Here is a 20,029-nt window from a genome sequence, read left to right as displayed (position 1 = left end):
TGCCACAAAAAGCTTCAAAGACAGCTTGTCTCTGGATTTCTCCTGCTCAGCAACTTTTTAAAGGTGGGATTACAAAAAGATATTGTTCCAACTAGTCATGTTTGTCTACTAAAAACAACACGCTTCAAGTCCTTATACTTAAAGACACCTCTGACACGAACTGAAATAGACTTACTTGTTTGAAACTAGACCAACATTAAAATATGGTTAATTCCTAATATACTTAAACCTCATTTCTCTTTCTCAAAATCAAGCCATTTCTAAAAATTATCTTGTCTCTCTTGAGGACTACCCAGGGTTTTCTGTGTTCATGCACTCTATTTTTCCTTTTTATGTAATATTTGAATAAATATAATCAAGGAACTTATTAGACTTTGAAATTAAAATCTGGTCTTATGAACCAAATTACCTATAGAACTTTCTCCAACAGGTACCTTTATTTGGCAAAACTAATACAATTATGTAAAGTTTAAAAAAAAAAAAAGAGTACTGAAAAAAAAAAGTGCTGCCTTTTAAAATCACCTTTCTTTTTTTTGTGTGTGTGTGTGACTGAACTGAATTTATTTTTTTTCTCTCTCTTTTTTTTTTTAATTTTATTTTATTTTTAAACTTTACATAATTGTATTAGTTTTGCCAAATATCAAAATGAATCCACCACAGGTATACATGTGTTCCCCATCCTGAACCCTCCTCCCTCCTCCCTCCCCATACCATCCCTCTGGGTCGTCCCAGTGCACCAGCCCCAAGCATCCAGTATCGTGCATCGAACCTGGACTGGCATCACCTTTCAACATAAATATATTCTAATGTTCTTTTTGAAACGTAGAGAAACTACTTGGAAAAAATGGGTAGAAGGGACTATTTATATGGCTTTCCTACCAGCAAATAGGTACAAATTTGGCAATTAGGCAGATCCGGATTTCTATTCTGGGTTTACATCCACTCCTAGTGACTGTGTGACCTAAGGGCAGGTTTATCTAAACTTGCTATGCCGTAATTCTTGGTTTTTCATATAGTAAGCACTCACATAATTATTATTGCAGCAGATATTATAGAACCCTTTATATTATAAAAGAGAAAGTTAAACTTCACGGAATTTATGCAACTTGTCGAAGGTCACACAATAACTGAAAAAAAATGAATAAGTTCAGCTCTATCTGACTGCAAAGCCCATGATATCTCCTCTGACCCAGATTGCATCTTTAATGTAGAGTTTTTAATTGCTTAACAGAGAAAACAAGTACTTCTCACACACCCAGTGGATCTTTAATTTTAAAAAGCCTATACCTATCAGATCAGATCAGTCGCTCAGTCGTGTCCGACTCTTTGCGACCCCATGAATTGCAGCACGCCAGGCCTCCCTGTCCATCACCAACTCCCAGAGTTCACTCAGACTCACGTCCATCGAGTCAGCGATGCCATCCAGCCATCTCATCCTCTGTCGTCCCCTTCTCCTCCTGCCCCCAATCCCTCCCAGCATCAGAGTCTTTTCCAATGAGTCAACTCTTCGCATGAGGTGGCCAGAGTACTGGAGTTTCAGCTTTAGCTTCATTCCTTTCAAAGAAATCCCAGGGCTGATCTCCTTCAGAATGGACTGGTTGGATCTCCTTGCAGTCCAAGGGTCTCTCAAGAGTCTTCTCCAACACCACAGTTCAAAAGCAATACCTACACTGTATCACAAATGCCACCTACATCTACAGTATTGGTAGTAAGACAACCAATTATCAAATATCAACTAACTGGATGGGAAAAACATAAAGGTGAATCTCAAGTAAACACACATACATATGTAGCTGAGGACAAAGATGACTGAGAAAACTAGCTATTAGGTCCTCCCAGGTTTTTATTCTAAAAAACATCTGTTGAAGACCCACTACGAGAGCATAGTGCTAGAGTAATATTTTACCAAACATTATAAGAGGGATTAAGACTAAAGATAAGGACAATTTAAAACAAGAAAAATAAACCAACTTAAACCACAATAAGAATATCTAATAGCTGATGTTTTAAGTGATAGGAGATTTAATGTAATTGCATCTCAGGATATTCACCCTAAGGGCTTTTCTGGTGGCTCAGTGGTGGTAAAACAGCCGTCTGCCAATGCAGGAGACTCAGGTTTGATCCATAGGTTGGAGGAAAAAAACAGCAACCCACTCCAGTATCCTTGCCTGGGAAACCCCATGGTCAGAGGAGCCTGGCGGGCTACAGTCCATGGGGTCACAAAAAAGTCAGGCACGACTTTAAACAACAACACACTCACCTAGATACTAAGGCTCGTCTGTACAAAAGTGATAATGGGTGAGAAAGCGTCTATGGACATGCAACTGCTCAGTTGTAGACGCCTATCCTCTATCCTGGAGGCAGTACAAGGTCAGGATTCACAGCATGGACCTGAGGTCACAAGGACCTGAGTTTAAGATCTAGCTCCGTCATTAACAGCTGTGTGACTTTAGTAACCTCTTTTAAGCCTTAGTGACCTCAACTGTCAAATGGGAATAAAAACCACACTTATTCTATACAGTTATTCACTGAACACACTTTCACTGAAGGTATACCTCACCATCTAGCATTGCACTGGGCGCTGTGGGTAAGGTGTGAAAATACGTGTAATGCGCTTGGCATGTGTCAAGAACAACCCAGGGATTTTTGTCAGTTTTGTCCCCTGCTGTTGCTCAGTACTTAAGAGCAATGACTGACAAGTAGAAGGCTTTAAATAAATATCTTGCTAAATAGTGAATAAACTGGTTAGTGCCAGGTGGATCAGAAACTATTCCCGCTGCCATAACCCTTGCTGGACTCGGCCTTCTTGAGAATATACATATGTAAGCATTGCTGGAAGTTCAAGTCTCCTCATTTGTTTTTAATAAGATTTAGAAGTCTAGCTCCTAAGACTCCATGTGAGATTTTCTGTCACATATTTACAGTGTTTTTAACTGAACATTCTGTACAATAAAATATTAAAACATACAAAGAAGTAAAGTATGATTCACCTTCATGTATTCATCAACCAGCTTCAACAATAAGCAACACATTTTTCACTGTATTAAAATGTGTTTCCCAAATCTTAGCAAGGTAAGACTTATAAACTACCTATTTGGACATAACTGTCAGTTCCTAGTCTAAGAGAAAGCAGGAGGTATGCATTTATGCTCTCTCATACAACTTTGGCTCTCGCATCAGCTCTCTTATAAGATGGCACTGCAGAGCAAAAATAAATTTTACTGGCAATGAGCATTCACAGAAAATATAGCCATCAATCCTCTCCTAAGCCCTTCCATTCTGCTATTTTGGGTCTTTCTGATAAATTAAAAGCAAATTTCAATGCAATCCAAGGAAGGTTTTTCATTGTTTTGTTTTTTAAAGGATCTCTTTAAATTTCAATTTTAAAAAGAACCAACAGGGAAGCCTTGCTACACAAAGATTATGAACGTAATAAATCAGCTCCATGATTTCCCTGGTGGTCCAGTGGTTAAGAGTCTGCTTGCCAATGAGGAAGACACAGGTTTGATCCCTGGTCCAAGAGGATCCCACGTGCCACGGGGCAACTAAGCCAGTGAGCCAAACTACTGAGCGCCCCTGCGCCCTAGAGCCCAGGAACCGCAACTACTGAGCCCACACGCTGCAACTAGGGAAGTCCGAGCACCACAGCCTGTGCTTCGCAACAAGACAAGCCGCTGCAATGAGAAGCCTGAGCACCACAAGAGAGTAGCCCCCGCCACCGTAATTAGAGAAAGCCTGCACGCAGCAACAAAGACCCAGCACAGCCACACATAAATAAATAAATATGTTTTTAGTTAATAAATAAGTGCTCCAAGGACCTTCAGATCAGTATGTCATCTCTTCTCTGAGAAGCTTAAAACACTTCCTTAACATCTTTCATTAAAGTGATTCTCAGTTCGCCATGAGAATCCAGGCTTCCCTGGTGGCTCAAAGGGGAAAGAGTCTGCCTGCAATGCAGGAGACCCAAGTTTGATCCCTGACTCGGAAGATCCCCTGGAGAAGGAAATGGCAATCCACTCTAATATTCTTGCCCGGAGAATTCCATGGACAGAGGAGTCTGGCGGGCTACAGTCCATGGGGTCACAAAGAGTCGGACATGACTGTGCAACTGACTCTTTTCAGTTTGCCATGAAAGGTGACATGACGCTCTGGGTCAGGCCAGGACAAACAACCGCTATACTGACGGTCTCACTTGAGGCTATTATGTGTAGGCATGGCAGTCCTCCTCACCGACCCAATCCTCAAAGTTACAGGCAGGTACCAGGCACTTTTTATCACTTTACAGATTAATTAGTCATGTATCTAGTTCCATCAAACACAAAAGCACCCACGTGATACAAGTTCCATCAGATTTTTTTTTTTTTAACAGCGACAATGGCTGCTAGAAGCCATCTCATTCCCTTTCCTGGCCTCGATCATGGCCAAGTATAAGCAGGAACAACCAAGATAGGCTCTCCACAACCCTCAGTCAGAGGCACACACACCCATCCTCTCACATGTCCTAGGATAAACTGCTACTCAATCACAGTACCTTTTTCTAAAGATGTGGCCAGCCCCTGAACTAACAGACACAGAACTTCAGCTGGTAAAATTAAGGTAACCAGCCACACGTCTTTTATAAACACAATAACCTAAGAGATAGTGAGAAACAAGTATTACTCCAATTTCAAGTGCAAGAAAATCAAAGTCATACATTTCTCCCTAGGAGAAATATCCAACAAGATCCTGGAAAACTGCCGTCTAAGAACAGAGAGAAGAAAACATTATACCACAAACAAAGAGGGACCAGGGAACCTCTAAGATTCCCAAGAGTCTATGGTTGTAAGTAGATTTCCCAAAGAGATAAAACTCGTTACCCCAAATTTCAGGTTTCTTCTGACTTAGACCATATGTTCTTACACAACCAGATTGATCTCACTGGCCCTCTCTTGAACCTAAACAAAACCCAGTTGTACATTTAGAGAGGATTTACTGCTCACAGCAACAAAACTGATTTTCTACTGCACGCACGTGACTGCTTTTCTAATGTTCCTTTTTAAGTTAAGACAATGAAAGGAGGAGTTCTCCCTTGATGATATGTAGACCTCAATTGATGCGCTTTAACATTAAACTAAGAATTAAGCTGTTGATAAGTCCTTGAAATCTGGTATTTTCATAAAACATTCACGTTAATTCAAGCAAAACATTAAAGAGCATTACATAATAAGTCATACTAAACTGGCGATGAAAAGAACCACCATTAAGACACCCAGAGCATCAGTTTATCACAAGTTATCATTCACAGCATGAAAATATGTTTTAAGACTAACATCAAAATACTCACTGAGCCCCCAAAGGTACCCTATTCTTCCCTTAAATACACAGCATTTACCAAAGCATTGTTGTATGCAAACACAAAGATTGCCTTCTCTAAAAACAAAACTACAGAACTTCTTTGTTCTTTAGAAGAACAGCCACTAAGTTATCTCTATTGCTGAACTAAAGGCTTAAGGGACCATTTATGGGAAAGAAGGTTGTGTAATTATGTACTTATGTTCTCTCATACAGCCTTGACTCTCACATCAGCTTTCTTACAAGAGCGTGGAGCAAATAAGACAGCACAACAGAGAAAAAATATATATATTCATAAATACCAGCAATGAGCATTCACCGAAAATGTAATAATCTGTATCTCTCTCTTCCCTTCTCTCTTTCTCTCTCTCCCCCTTTCATCCATTCTGCTATTTGGGGTCTTTGTGATTAAAAACAAAGTCTCAATGCAGTCCAAGTTGTTTGTGGTTAATTACAAATAATATTTCATATATTAATAAATAGACCATTATTTTTTCACTATTTAACAGATGCTATTAACAAAAAAAGTTTTTAAGATAATGAAGGACAAAAAATACATAACTTTCAACCTAAATCTCTAAACTACTGGGCTAGCTACACATTACAAGAAAGGGTTTTATATATTCACTCTTGTCTGTACAATTTTCCCTAATCTCTAAGACAGATTATCGTCGATTTTATTACATCACAGAATGTATAATTACTGTTGACATCTGACAAGTTTCAAACAGGAAAGAAAAGCTTAATTAGTAATAAAGTTCATGGGGTCTGACTTCAGGAATAATAGCATTAGCTGGATGCCTAGGGCAAGTTAAAACTTATCTAAATTTTAGTTCCCTTATCTATAAAATGGGAATAATAAGAATACCTACCTCATGGGCCTCATGGGCTTCCCTGGTGGCTCAGACAGTAAACAATCTGCCTACAATGCGGGAGATGGCGAGCTGGATTCCCTGGGTAGGGAAGATCCCGGGGAGAAGGGAATGGCAGCCCATTCTAGTATTCTTGCCTGGAGAATTCCATGGGCAGAGGAGCCTGGCAGGCTACAGTTCATGGGGTCGCAAAGAGTCAGACACGACTGAGTGATTAACACTTTCACAGAGACCTCAGGAGATTTTGTGAGATTATATAAGATAATGCACGTTGAAACCCTTGGCATTGTTCCTGACATGGCAAGTACTCTAGAAGTGTTAAATATCATCATCCACTATACTTACTATCACCATTTTGTTATTGTTCAGTCTCTCAGTGTGTCCGATTCTTTGCCACCCCGTGGACTGCAACACACCAGGCCTCCCTGTCTTTCACCATCTCCCGCAGCTTGCTCAAACTCACGTCCATTGAGTTGATGATGCCATCCAACCATCTCATCCTCTGTCGTCCCCTTCTCCTCCTGCCTTCTATCCCTCACAGCATCAGGGTCTTTTCCAATGAGTCAGCTCTTCGCATCAGGTGGCTAAAGTATTGGAGCTTCAGCTTCAGCATCAGTCCTTCCAATTAATACTCAGGGTTGATTTCCTTTAGGATGGACTGGTTGGATCTCCTTGCAGTCCAAGGGACTCTCAAGAGTCTTCTCCAACACCACAGTTCAAAAGCATCAATTCTTGGGCGTTCAGCTTTCTTTATGGTCCAACTCTCATATCTGTACATGACTACTGGAAAAACCATAGCTTTGACTATACAGACCTTTGTTGGCAAAGTGATGTCTCTGCTTTTTAATAGGCCATCTAGGTTTGTCATAGCTTTTCTTCCAAGAAGCAAGCATCTTTTAGTTTCATGGCTGCAGTCACCATCTGCAGTGGTTTTGGAGCCCAAGAAAATAAAGTCTGTCACTGTTGGCATTGTTTCCCCATCTATTTGCCATGAAGTGATGGGACCGGATGCCATGATCTTCGTTTTCTGAATGTTGAGTTTTCACCTTCATCAAGAAGCTCTTTAGTTCCTCTTCGCTTTCTGCCATAAGGGTGGTACCATCTATCACTATTACTATTTACTTATCAAACACAAATAATATCTTAGGCATTGCACCTGATGCTGTATACTTTATCATAGGTTTTCTCATTTATTTCTTTCAGCAACCTCATAAGGTAGGTACTGTTGTTATTGTTATTATTATTACTATTAACCCTATTTATCAATGAAGAAACTGGGTTTAGCAAGTAATTTTTCAGGTTCATACAATTAATAAACGGCATTTTTGTTGTTGTTGTTTAGTCAATAAGTTGTCTCCAACTCTTTGTGAATTTATGGACTGCCAGACTCCTCTGTCCCTGGGATTTTCCAAGCAGGAATATTGGAATGGGTTGCCGTTTTCTTTACCCAGGGATCTTCCCAACCCAGGGATCAAACCCACATCTCCCGCATTACAGGCAGATTCTTTCCTGCTGAGCATCAGGGAAAATTCCAGTAAATGGCAAAACCAGAACCTGAACCAGAATGTATCTGAAAACAAAGCTCCTTAACAGGTATGACGTAAGTATTAACAGGTTGCAATTCCTCTAGAATGAGTAATAACAGATTCATTATCCAAAAGACATTATAGGTGATATTCACCTACAGGTAACTACACCAACTTCTGAATGCTTCAGCCAAAAATAGAAAAACCCAATTCCATCTCTAGATTAACTGACCTTCCGTTTTTTTAAAAGCTCCTTCAGGGATGTGAGTGATGATTTTGATAATATACCACATTTACATAGTCCTTTGGTATATAATATATACCAAATATATACTATACTATATATATATATATATATATACACACACACAAATATATACTATAACAAATTGATCTTCACTATAATCCCATGGATACAGATAGGAACTATCATCTGATTAGATGAGGCAAGTGAAAGGTCACAAATCTGACAAGTAACAGAAGAAGGACTCAAACCTAAGTCTTCTTACTCCAAGTACAGAGCAATTTTTTTTACCACAACACGTAGACAAACAGGTTAATAAATATTAAAAACAAATCTCAAAAAAGAGTAACTGCTTCCCTAAAAAGAGTAACGGCTCCTCCCAAAAGGAGTCTATACATCACACTCATTCTTATCCATGATCAAAAGCCTTAAAGACAAAACAATGTGCTGTTCTCCAAATGACATCATTGAAAGAAAGGAGAAGGAACGTTAACAGTCTTCAAAAAGGATGGCCGCGGGACCTAGAAGGAAGGCAGAGGATCACAGTCTCCAAGATAGGAAAATAAAATTATTTACCTGTACTAAAGGAAAATACAGAAAATAAGGTTGAAAACTATACTGAGAAATTTAATTTATATGAGGAAGAACCATCAGAATCGGTATATATTGGCAGTACTAAAAGACATAGATCCTGCAATCAGAGATTCCAGGGGAGACAGAAAATTATATAATAAATATAAGTTCAAATAATTAACTAAAATACAACGTAGTACACAGAATAAAAGATATATGCTATGAGTACATGGAAAAGAGAGTAACACCTTAACAAACTGACTAATTGAGTAATCTGTTGATCTACATTAAGAAGAAGTTAAAAATAGGAAATGCTTCAAAATACAAGAAAACGAGTTTCAGAAGGTGTCAATCTGCTGTAGAAAACTAAGCTCAGTTTCTAATACAGCTGCCACTTACTATGCTTTTCCATTTCCGATGCCCAGTACATGAATCATTTGACCTGTCAATAAATTGACCATCCAAAAATGCACTGCTCACTAAATCCTGCTCATTCAGGGGTGGGCTCCAAGTTATATTTAAATCAAGTTACTCATTCTGTGACTGATAAATTAATGACTAAAGACAGTTCTTACAAGTCTAAAGTAGGCTTCTAGAATCATCTGCTAGCTCGAGTTGTATATCTTAACTAAAGACAACAGAAGATCTTACTATAGATCTCCAATATTAAAAGGTCAGGTTCAAGAAAATCAATCAAAAAGCAAAGTTAAGACAGATAAAAGTGAAGTTTGCCAAGAAAAACGTCAGAGCTAAGCATAGAAAACAATAGTAAAAACTTTAATCAGGCTGTTACTGAGATATGCTGCAAATATTCACATTCAAGTAATATTTATTTCACCCCAGTAGTCTCAAATTTCAGCGCCAAAAAGACAAAGTAGACAAAAAGACAGATTCCATAGGGAATGTGTTCTTATCCTGCAGGTAAGCAAGTCTTAAAATTTGCTGCATACCAACACCACCCAGGTAGTCTAGTAAGAATGTACACTAGTGTGCCTAAAATAGTAGATATTCTGAGAAACACAGAAAAACAAATTTTAAAATAAGCCCACTGCCAACTTATTCTGATGGTTGTGGGTCATGCTTTGAGAAACAGCAATATTCCAGGCATTATACTAGGTACTCTCAGATGTGTTCTTTCACTTAACCTTCATAAAGATCACACGACATAGATATTATCCTTACTTTATGAATGAGGAAACAAAAGTCCAGGGGTTAAGATGCCCAAAATTAAACAGCTAAAGAGAAAGAAAAAGGACAGAAGACCAAAACTTAAACAACTAGAGAGAAAGAAAAAGGACAGAAGAGAAATTTGCTGTATTAGACAGCAACGTGAGAATAAAGTAAAGAAGCTGAAAATCAAATATTCTTAAAAACATTAAAAAATAAAAATAATAGGAAATCAGAGAGTTTCATTATCTTGTGTCACTCAAAGACACAGAGACATGAAAGATCAACACTAAAAATTATACACTATTAAATAATTATTTAAAATTATCTATATAAAAAGAATGTCTATATGTGCATAACTGAGTCACTTTGCTATACAGCAGAGATTGGCACAACGTGTAAATCAACTATACTTCAATTTTTTTAAAAAATTAAAATTATCTCTGTAGCTGACTACACGTAGGCTGAGGCAGAGAGCAAAAGTACTTTGGTATGAAGTTATCTATGTTTAAAATTTACTTTCTTTGAACTTTCAGTCATCTTTAACAGGTAAATTAAATACTCACCTATTAAAATTTATTTTGATATAAACTTCTTGGTGATTACACAGAATTATAATTTTGATAAAAAGAATTCAGCCTGTGGCCCAATGTATACTAGCTCTCTTAACTGGTAGTACCAACTGATAGAGCATATTAATTAATTAAAGGAAGGAGAAAGTTTCAAAGTACAAGGAAAACATCTCAGGAGCTGGCTGTAGACATAGTGCTCTGATAACCCTGTAAATCTCAGAAACTGAAATGCTTATCAAGCATCCCTGTGTGCTCAGTACTGTGCCAGGCCCTGGAAATTCACAGGAAAATAAGACTACATCCTTGTCCTCAAGGAGGCTAAAACCAAATGGGAAATAAAATCTACTAAGAACCAAATTAGGAACTAAAGTATGTAATATTACCTACTACCACAGATCAATGAAGGAAATCAGTGAGAAGCAGAACAAGAACAGTAAGTATGAACACCTCTTCCATACCAAATACTTTCACACATGTTATCTCTCTTAATTCTAAGCATACCTGAGAGGTAGCGTTCAAGGTGAAGAAAGCAAAGTTCAGAGCAGGAAGTCACTTCCCTCAACTCCCATAACTAGAAGGTACACTGAGAGGTAAGGCTGAACAGAGATGGGCCGGATAAGACAGGACCACTTGCTAATCTGAGAGAGCTAAGAATCAGTCACTGAAGGGACATTTAGGGAAAACCACTAGGCCATTCAGGTATGACATAAATCAAATCCCTTATGATTATACAGTGGAAGTGAGAAATAGATTTAAGGGTCTAGATCTGATAGATAGAGTGCCTGATGAGCTATGGAATGAGGTTCATGACATTGTACAGGAGACAGGGATCAAGGCCATCCCCATGGAAAAGAAATGCAAAAAAGCAAAATGGCTGTCTGGGGAGGCCTTACAAATAGCTGTGAAAAGAAGAGAAGCGAAAAGCAAAGGAGAAAAGGAAAGACATAAACATCTGAATGCAGAGTTCCAAAGAATAGCAAGAAGAGATAAGAAAGCCTTCTTCAGTGATTAATGCAAAGAAATAGAGGAAAACAACAGAATGGGAAAGACTAGGGATCTCTTCAAGAAAATCAGAGATACCAAAGGAACATTTCATGCAAAGATGGGCTCGATAAAGGACAGAAATGGTATGGACCTAACAGAAGCAGAAGATATTAAGAAGAGATGGTAAGAATACACAGAAGAACTGTACAAAAAAGATCTTCACAACCCAAATAATCACGATGGTGTAATCAATGACCTAGAGCCAGATATCCTGGAATGTGAAGTCAAGTAGGCCTTAGAAAGCATCACTACAAACAAAGCTAGTGGAGGTGATAGAATTCCAGTTGAGCTATTCCAAATCCTGAAAGATGATGCTGTGAAAGTGCTGCACTCAATGTGCCAGCAAATTTGGAAAACTCAGCAGTGGCCACAGGACTGGAAAAGGTCAGTTTTCATTCCAATTCCAAACAAAGGCAATGCCAAAGAATGCTCAAACTACCGCACAATTGCACTCATCTCACATGCTAGTAAAGTAATGCTCAAAATTCTCCAAGCCAGGCTTCAGCAATACGTGAACCGTGAACTTCCTGATGTTCAAGCTGGTTTTAGAAAAGGCAGAGGAACCAGAGATCAAATTGCCAACATCCGCTGGATCATGGAAAAAGCAAGAGAGTTCCAGAAAGGCATCTATTTCTGCTTTATTGACTATGCCAAAGCCTTTGACTGTGTGTGGGTCACAATTAACTGTGGAAAATTCTGAAAGAGATGGGAATACCAGACCACCTGATCTGCCTCTTGAGAAATTTGTATGCAGGTCAGGAAGCAACAGTTAGAACTGGACATGGAACAACAGACTGGTTCCAAATAGGAAAAGGAGTTCATCAAGGCTGTATATTGTCACCCTGCTTATTTAACTTATATGCAGAGTACATCATGAGAAATGCTGGACTGGAAGAAACACAAGCTGGAATCAAGATTGCCGGGAGAAATATCAATAACCTCAGATATGCAGATGATACCACCCTTATGGCAGAAAGTGAAGAGGAACTAAAAAGCCTCTTGATGCAAGTGAAAGAGGAGAGTGAAAAAGTTGGCTTAAAGCTCAACATTTAGAAAACAAAGATCATGGCATCCGGTCCCATCGCTTCATGGGAAATAGATGGGGAAACAGTGGAAACAGTGTCAGACTTTATTTTTCTGGGCTCCAAAATCACTACAGATGGTGACTGCAGCCATGAAATTAAAAGACGCTTACTTCTTGGAAGGAAAGTTATGACCAACCTAGATAGCATATTCAAAAGCAGAGACATTACTTTGCCAACAAAGGTTCGTCTGGTCAAGGCTTTGGTTTTTCCTGTGGTCATGTATGGATGTGAGAGTTGGACTGTGAAGAAGGCTGAGCGCCGAAGAATTGATGCTTTTGAACTGTGGTGTTGGAGAAGACTCTTGAGAGTCGCTTGGATGCAAGGAGATCCAACCAGTCCATTCTGAAGGAGATCAGCCCTGGGATTTCTTTGGAAGGAATGATGCTAAAGCTGAAACTCCAGTACTTTGGCCACCTCATGCGAAGAGTGACTCATTGGAAAAGACTCTGATGCTGGGAGGGATTGGGGGCAAGAGGAAAAGGGGACGACAGAGGATGAGATGGCTAGATGGCATCACTGACTCGATGGACATGAGTCTGAGTGAACTCCAAGAGTTGGTGATGGACAGGGAGGCCTGGCATGCTGCAATTCACGGGGTCGCAAAGAGTCGGACACGAATGAGCGACTGATCTGATCTGATCTGATTATATCAGTACTGCACAGAACAAACCAAAAGAGGGAAGATCTATAAAAAGATACAATTGTCTAAGAAACTGCTCTAGAAAGAAGCTGCCCCTCACTGTCAGAGCCAGCCTGGCACTATCAGCTTTGGCTAATTAAGGGAAGGAGAAAATTTCAAAGTATAAGGACAATGTCTCAGGTGTTGGCTGTAGACACAGTGCTAGGAGCTGCCCGACACTCTTAGCTAGTGGGTGGCGTTCCCCTGTTGAAGGTAATTCCACAAGCATCATCGTCAGACAAAGCTATTCTGTGGCAAAGATGGATCAAGACAAAAAAATAAAATAAAAAAGACCTCTCCAAAACCATGAACACAAAACATGATCAATGTCCAAGCCACAAAAATGATCAAACATTCCCCATCCTGGCTAACACAGGTGACTGTAGCTTCTTTATCAATCATAATTGTAGCCTCAATTCATTCCTCCTGCCTTCTAGGTCGGAGAAGGCGATGGCACCCCACTCTAGTACTCTTGCCTGGAAAATCCCATGGACGGAGGAGCCTGGTAGGCTGCAGTCCACGGGGTCGCTAAGAGTTGGACACGACTGAGTGACTTCCCTTTCACTTTTCACTTTCATGCATTGGAGAAGGAAATGGCAACCCACTCCAGTGTTCTGGCCTGGAGAATCCCAGGGACGGAGGAGCCTGGTGGGCTGCCGTCTATGGGGTCGCACAGAGTCGGACACGACTGAATCGACTTAGCAGCAGCCTTCTAGGTAAGATTTAAATCACTGAATCGCCCTGCTTCTTGACAGCATCCAACTCCGAGCAAAGTCTTACTTCCTTGAGCCCTCTCCAAATCACTTAACACAAGCCAAATCCTACAACAAATCCCTTCCAACATCCTCTGAGACACCCCACAATTCCCCCACGGTCTGTGAGTTTTCTCATTGAAATGAATTAATAAACCCCACTTCGTTCAATGGCTCGTATTTTCCTGGTAGTCTTTGGGTAGAGGGGGCACTGACAGAGACAGGAGCCTGTACTAAGCCAGAGGCAGCGGGAACGCACGAAAGAAAGAGACATTTTCAGATAAGAATGAAAAGAACTAGTAACAGACAAAGAAGAAAAAAAATCAAGACATACATCGCTAGGAATACTGAAATATTATGATCTTAGAGTGGATCTAGTTAAATTAGCTCATTTCTCATAGACTGTATAAAAGATATAGGAAGACAAAAATATTTAGTAGGCAATTTAGAGATAAAACAATAATGATGTCTGGGTTCCAATTCCAAAGGTTCTGATTTAACAGATCTTGAGTGTAGCTTGAGCATCACAGGATGTTTTAAAGCTCCCCAGGTGGTTCCTAGAGCAAAGTCAAGAATCACTATCGCAGAGGATTTTCATGACTGGGAGAAAGAAGGAAAAGCAATGGGAAAGGTGAAAAAAGACCCAAGGAATTACTGGGGCCAAAAGCTAAAATGAAAAATCTGGCTTGAAGACTGAACAGGATTCCAAGATACAGAGCAATGAAAATGATAAAGGAGGCACTGCACTTAACAAATGATGCACAGAAACCAGATGGGACTGTGAAGACAGGTTTGCTGCTGCTAAGTCGCTTCAGTCGTGTCCGACTCTGTGCGACCCCAGAGACGGCAGCCCACCAGGCTCCCCTGTCCCTGGGATTCTCCAGGCAAGAACACTGGAGTGGGTTGCCATTCCCTTCTCCAATGCATGAAAGTGAAAAGTCAAAGTGAAGTCGCTCAGTCGTGTCCGACTCTTAGCAACCCCATGGACTGCAGCCTACCAGGCTCCACGGTCCATGGGATTTTCCAGGCAAGAGTACTGGAGTGGGGTGCCATTGCCTTCTCCGGAAGATAGGTTTAGGTGACTGGAAATATGGTCGACTGGTAAAGACAGTATTCGGCATTAGCAAAGTCTTCAGGTGGGAGACTTTCAGTCCTCTGAGGGTGCCTGCATAACAACTACACCTACTACCACAAATAGATGTAACTGTAGTTAGTGCCTGTTGTAGCTGTGTAGAAACGGAAACAGAGATATAGTCCTCCAGTCACGTTTCCTACCTGGTGTTCCCACACTGCCACCTAGTGGGTCAAAATGGCAAGGAGCTGATTTGAACTGAAAGTGATTTCTAGGTGGCTGTGAACTCATTTGGTTTCAAGGCAGGTGGAAAACAAGATGAATTCAAGGGTTTAAATCTTAAGGTTTTCCTCTGTTTGTTTAGAGTAGAAGATAGGCTTAAGGTACAGGGTTTCTTTTGGGGGTGTTGAAAATGTGCTACAATTGTGGAGATGGTTGCGTAACATTTCGACATACTTAATGCCAATGAATTATACAGTTAAAAATGGAGAAAAATGGTCTTTTATGTTATATCACTGAATATATGATATGGTATAAGAATTATATTTCAACAAAGCTGTTACAAAAAAAAAAAGGAGGAAGAGGCAACAAATACAGGAATGATCTCAAGAACGGTAGAAGAGTTTCAAAAGGATGTCAGAAATCATTCAATCCCTTCATTTCTAGCCCCCTTCATTTCAAAAAAAGTAAAATTGAGGCTCAGAGAATTAAATCACTTATGTTACATAGACAGTAAAACCTAAGCCCCTCAAAAGGGCACTATTACCTTATTTAATAGCCTTCTCTTGTCTCCCAGCCCTGACAACTGATTTTTCTTAAGCTTGGTCCTCAACAGTGCTATCTTTTGTTCAGTAACTTATTACCTGGGGATCTCAGCCACACCAATGACTTCAAATAGCACCACTATCATTGCCTAGTGTCATTATTCCAACAATTAAAGCCCAAAACCTGCATTCATCTTTTACTTCTCCCTCGCCTGACGGTCAGTCAATGAACTGTATCAACTCTTCTCTCAAAAGGACCTGTTTTATTGCCAGGCTCTCTAACACCCCCCTAACTTAGGCCTTCATTACTTCATACCCGAGTAAAGGAAATTTTCTCTGAACTGGAATCCCCATCTTCAGTCTTCCCACACCTCTCCCCAGTCACATTCACCAAACCAGTTCTCCTGCACAAGTCTTCTCAACATTTGTACATTTCATATTGCTACTCAAAAATCTTTATGAGTTCCTCAATACCTACAAAATAAAGTTCAAATTATTTAGCCTGACCATCAAGGCCTTCTGTATTCCAGAATCTATTCCAACCTTATTCACTATAACCTTCCATACAAATAACATTCCAATATAGTCAAAATGATCTGCTACAGAATCCATGGACTTCCCAGGTGGCACTGGTGGTAAAGAACCCGCCTGCCAATGCTGAAGACATAAGAGACACAGGGTCGATCCCTGGGTCAGAAAGATCCCCTGGAGGAGGGCATGACAACCCACTCCAGTATTCTTGCCTGGAGAATCCTATGGAAAGAGGAGCCTGGTGGGCTACAGTCCATAGGGTCACAAAGAGTCAGATACGACTGAAGCAACCTAAGCAGATACACATAGAATCTATATGCATCTCTCCATTAGTTATACCCCATAGCTATTATCTATTTCACTTATATCTATTTACTATTAATCTGTTTGTCTTTCCGCTCCCCCACCCCCTGTTTCCTAAAAGTTCTCAGTTCAGCCTTACCTAGGCATCAGCCTTACCTGTAGGGCTTTAAAAATGTGGCCCGGACATCTGGATATTTTTTAAAATTCTACAAGTAAATTTTACAAGGAGTGAACACCAGTGTTTCATAGACTTTAAGAAAGTCTTCTGTAAAATGGTTAAGTTTTCCGTACCTAAACTATCTAATATCATACAGTCAAAAACAAAAAAAACGTCCAGAGAAACTGTTTCCTAAATATCCAAGCATCCTTTTCTTGATCATCTGTACAATATCAATCTAATTAACATCTATTTCTTAACAAGAGTAAACGCAGTAGTTGAAAAATTCCAACAAGAATTAAATTTTTATATACTCATGAAGTTAATTTGTGAGAAATATCACAACCATTCAAATTAAAAACACAACTTCATACATGCTTGTCCCACATATGATGATTATTTAAATATGAACAGAACATGCTAATGTAAATATGCAGTTTGAAATTCAACTGCAGAATTATTTATGGTATCCTAAGTAGCTTGACTAAACCCAGCTGTGCCAATTTCACCCTCACCCTTGAATTTAAAGATGCAAAGAAGGGAGTTAGTTATGGTGAAAAAGAGAGTAGTTGTCAACTCAAGACGGAACATTACAAAAACCTGGAGAGTCTTAAAATTTCTATGCTCAAACCATACTCTAAACCAAATAAAACAGAATCTCTGGGTGGGACCCATGCATCAGTATTCTTTTAAAGCTGCTTCCAATGGGTAGACAACGTTGAGAACCTGTGAATCAGAAAATCTCTCAGAGAAATATGAGGCTGACAACTGTTTACAGAGACTGAAACAAAGAGGGGGGAGGTCCCAGTTCTCTTATTGATTTATGAATGATTTTTATATATTTAAGATATATGCCTTTCTGTGTTACAAATATTTCCCTCAGTTTCTTGGCTTCCCATTATAAGACAGTTCTTTCATGAAGCCAAATCTGTTGATCTATCAATCTATCTTTATTCCCTTATGAGATTTCTCTCATTGTTTTTGCCTTGATGGCTAACAACAACAAAACAAACCAGAGAACTTCATAACATCATCATTTTCAACCAGAGTAATGAATAAAAATCAACATTAATCTAGGACTATAAATGCCCTTAAGTATTTTAAATTGAACATGAATAGGCCATGTGTAAAACAGTAAAATGGCAACAAGCTAACTTTAAAAAGGCAATCTTTTACTGGATTCAGACAAGTGAAGTAATGGTTTTGACAACGTTTACTTTTAAAACAAAATGTCTAAGGTGTTTGGCACACAGGTGAACTGAAAAGGAACAGTTCAGATATATACCTATGCCCCTGGAAAAGCAACCATTTGAGTTCTAAGATCAGAATGTGATATAGAAGAAAAGGTCACTGCACCAGTCACATTAATTATTTTCATCCTAGTAAGTAATTATTATAGCAAAAGCTAGGGGGGGATTAATTGCACAAAATATTTCCTAGTAATAAATTCCATTATAAATAGATCAAAGGCACAATTTTTCTCCCATATCATCACAAATCCAACTACCAGTTTCAGACAAGATTTTTTGACTTTCAATGTGAATAACATGATCAATATTATTAATAAGGCACTGTTGGGAATTCCCTGGTGACTCAGTGGTTGGGACTCCACACTGTCACTGCCAAGGGCTCGGGTTCAATCCTTGGTCCAGGAACTAACATCCCACAAGCCTCGTGGCATGGCCAAAAAATAAAGAAGGCACTGTTACTGTATCAGTTTGCCAGTGCTCTTTCATTATAGTGAGTTTTAGATAGATATCTATGACAAAATTTGATTCTGGTTGGAGTATTTTTGGTTCAAATTCAAAACAAACATTATGGGAAACGTCAGAGGTCGAGAACAGTTTGGAAGGGAGAGTCATGAAGGTGATCACTCAGGGAAAATAATTTTTTTTTTTTTTAATATTTCTTTGGGCTTTCAGACAGTAAAGAATCTGCCTATAATGCAGGAGACAAGGGTTCAATCCCTGGGTCGGGAACTACTTACTCATGTTTGGCTGCACTGGGTCTTTAGTTGCGGCATTCGTGATCTTTGCTGTGTCAGTGGGCTCTTTCCTTGTGGCACACAGAGTCTTCAGTTGTGGTGTGCAATTTCAGTCGTGCCAGCACATGAGCTTAGCTGCTCCACCACATGTGGGATCTTCGTTTCCTGACCAGGAATCAAACCTGCATCCCTTGCATTAGCAAGGAGGATTCTTAACCACTGGACCACCAGGGAAGTCCCAATATTAAGCTTTAATAGCTGAAAACCAAGCCCCTCAGTATCCTGAAAAATGTCTGCATGCTTTTCATCCACTGTCCACCAGAGGGAGCATCACATCTAATTAAGACTGCTTGCAGAACTCCCAAATAAAAAGTAGAAATCATCTAAAACATTAACCTGCAAAAATTTTAGATGTATATATAGCTTTAAAAGTTAAAAAAATCATAAAAATCCCCAAAATAATCTCAAAGGTAATATTTATCCAATTATTGGATTGCTGAGAACTTAAAAAGTTTAAAAATACTTACAGAAATCACTGTCTTAATTTAGTGTAAATACAAGTTACACAGATATCTTGAAGTCACATACAGAAAATGTATATTCTGATTCAGTCTGCGGTGTAGCACAGAACTCTGCATTGCTAACAAGCTCCCAGTTGATAGAGATGCTACTGATTCACAGACCACATTCAGCAAGAACTGGATGACAACATAAGCTGAATGTCCAAACTCATGTGTTTAACTCTTACATAAAGTTAGGGGACTGACGGGTAAGGAGTGGGGCCCTAAATATGAAATGCAAACATTTGGGCAGATACTCATGAAATTTGGCACCTTGAACTCCCAAATTATGTTGAATCACCTTTACCAGTAAAAGTACTCTGAAGAGGTTGCTTTCCCTTTGCCTGAAGAACCTGCAAAGGCCTTCCCTATGCCAAATGCCTTATAAAGGACTACTGATTCTCTCTGGGAACTACTTTCACTGCCTTCGAGAGTTTCTAGATCTATGGCCAGATTCGAGTCTGGTTGGGCCCCAAGGACAAAGCTAAAAAAACGTGACCCATTTGGAGGTGAATAACACACCAAAAGAACTGCAAGATTTTGCCAATTTCTATCAACAAAAACTTGGGAAACACATATGGGAAAGGATGCTAAGAGAGCTGTAGTGTTGGGTACAGGTGGAAGATAATGCTGGATTTTTTTTAATATTTATTTTTATTTATTTGGCTGCAGTGGGTCTACTTTGCGGTATGTGGGATCTAGTTCCCTGACCAAGGATCGAACCCAGGTTCCCTGCATTGGGAGTTTGGTGTCTTACCCACTGGACCACCAGGGAAATCCCTGGATTTTTTTTTTTCAGCTGCTCTGGGCCCA

General features: G+C 39.5%; 1 protein-coding gene across 3 annotated transcripts in view; it reads right to left on the bottom strand.

The window, feature by feature from the left end:
- The window catches only part of SMYD3 (SET and MYND domain containing 3), a 746,369-nt gene that overhangs the window by 712,951 nt on the left and 13,389 nt on the right, over positions 1-20,029 (bottom strand). The window contains exon 1 of one of the 3 annotated variants that reach the window (XM_061382448.1): positions 6,204-7,514. The exons of the other annotated variants lie outside the window; for them this stretch is intronic. Coding sequence (XP_061238432.1) covers positions 6,204-6,217 — 14 coding nt within the window. The 5' untranslated portion in view covers positions 6,218-7,514. Of the gene's footprint in view, positions 1-6,203; positions 7,515-20,029 lie in introns of those variants that run through there. 3 annotated transcript variants of the gene reach the window in all.

This window comes from Bos javanicus, chromosome 16 (genome assembly GCF_032452875.1).
Source record: "Bos javanicus breed banteng chromosome 16, ARS-OSU_banteng_1.0, whole genome shotgun sequence".
NCBI classification, from domain to species: Eukaryota; Metazoa; Chordata; class Mammalia; order Artiodactyla; family Bovidae; genus Bos; species Bos javanicus.
Note: the sequence above shows the minus strand (reverse complement) of the source record. Positions and strands in the feature narration are given on the sequence as shown.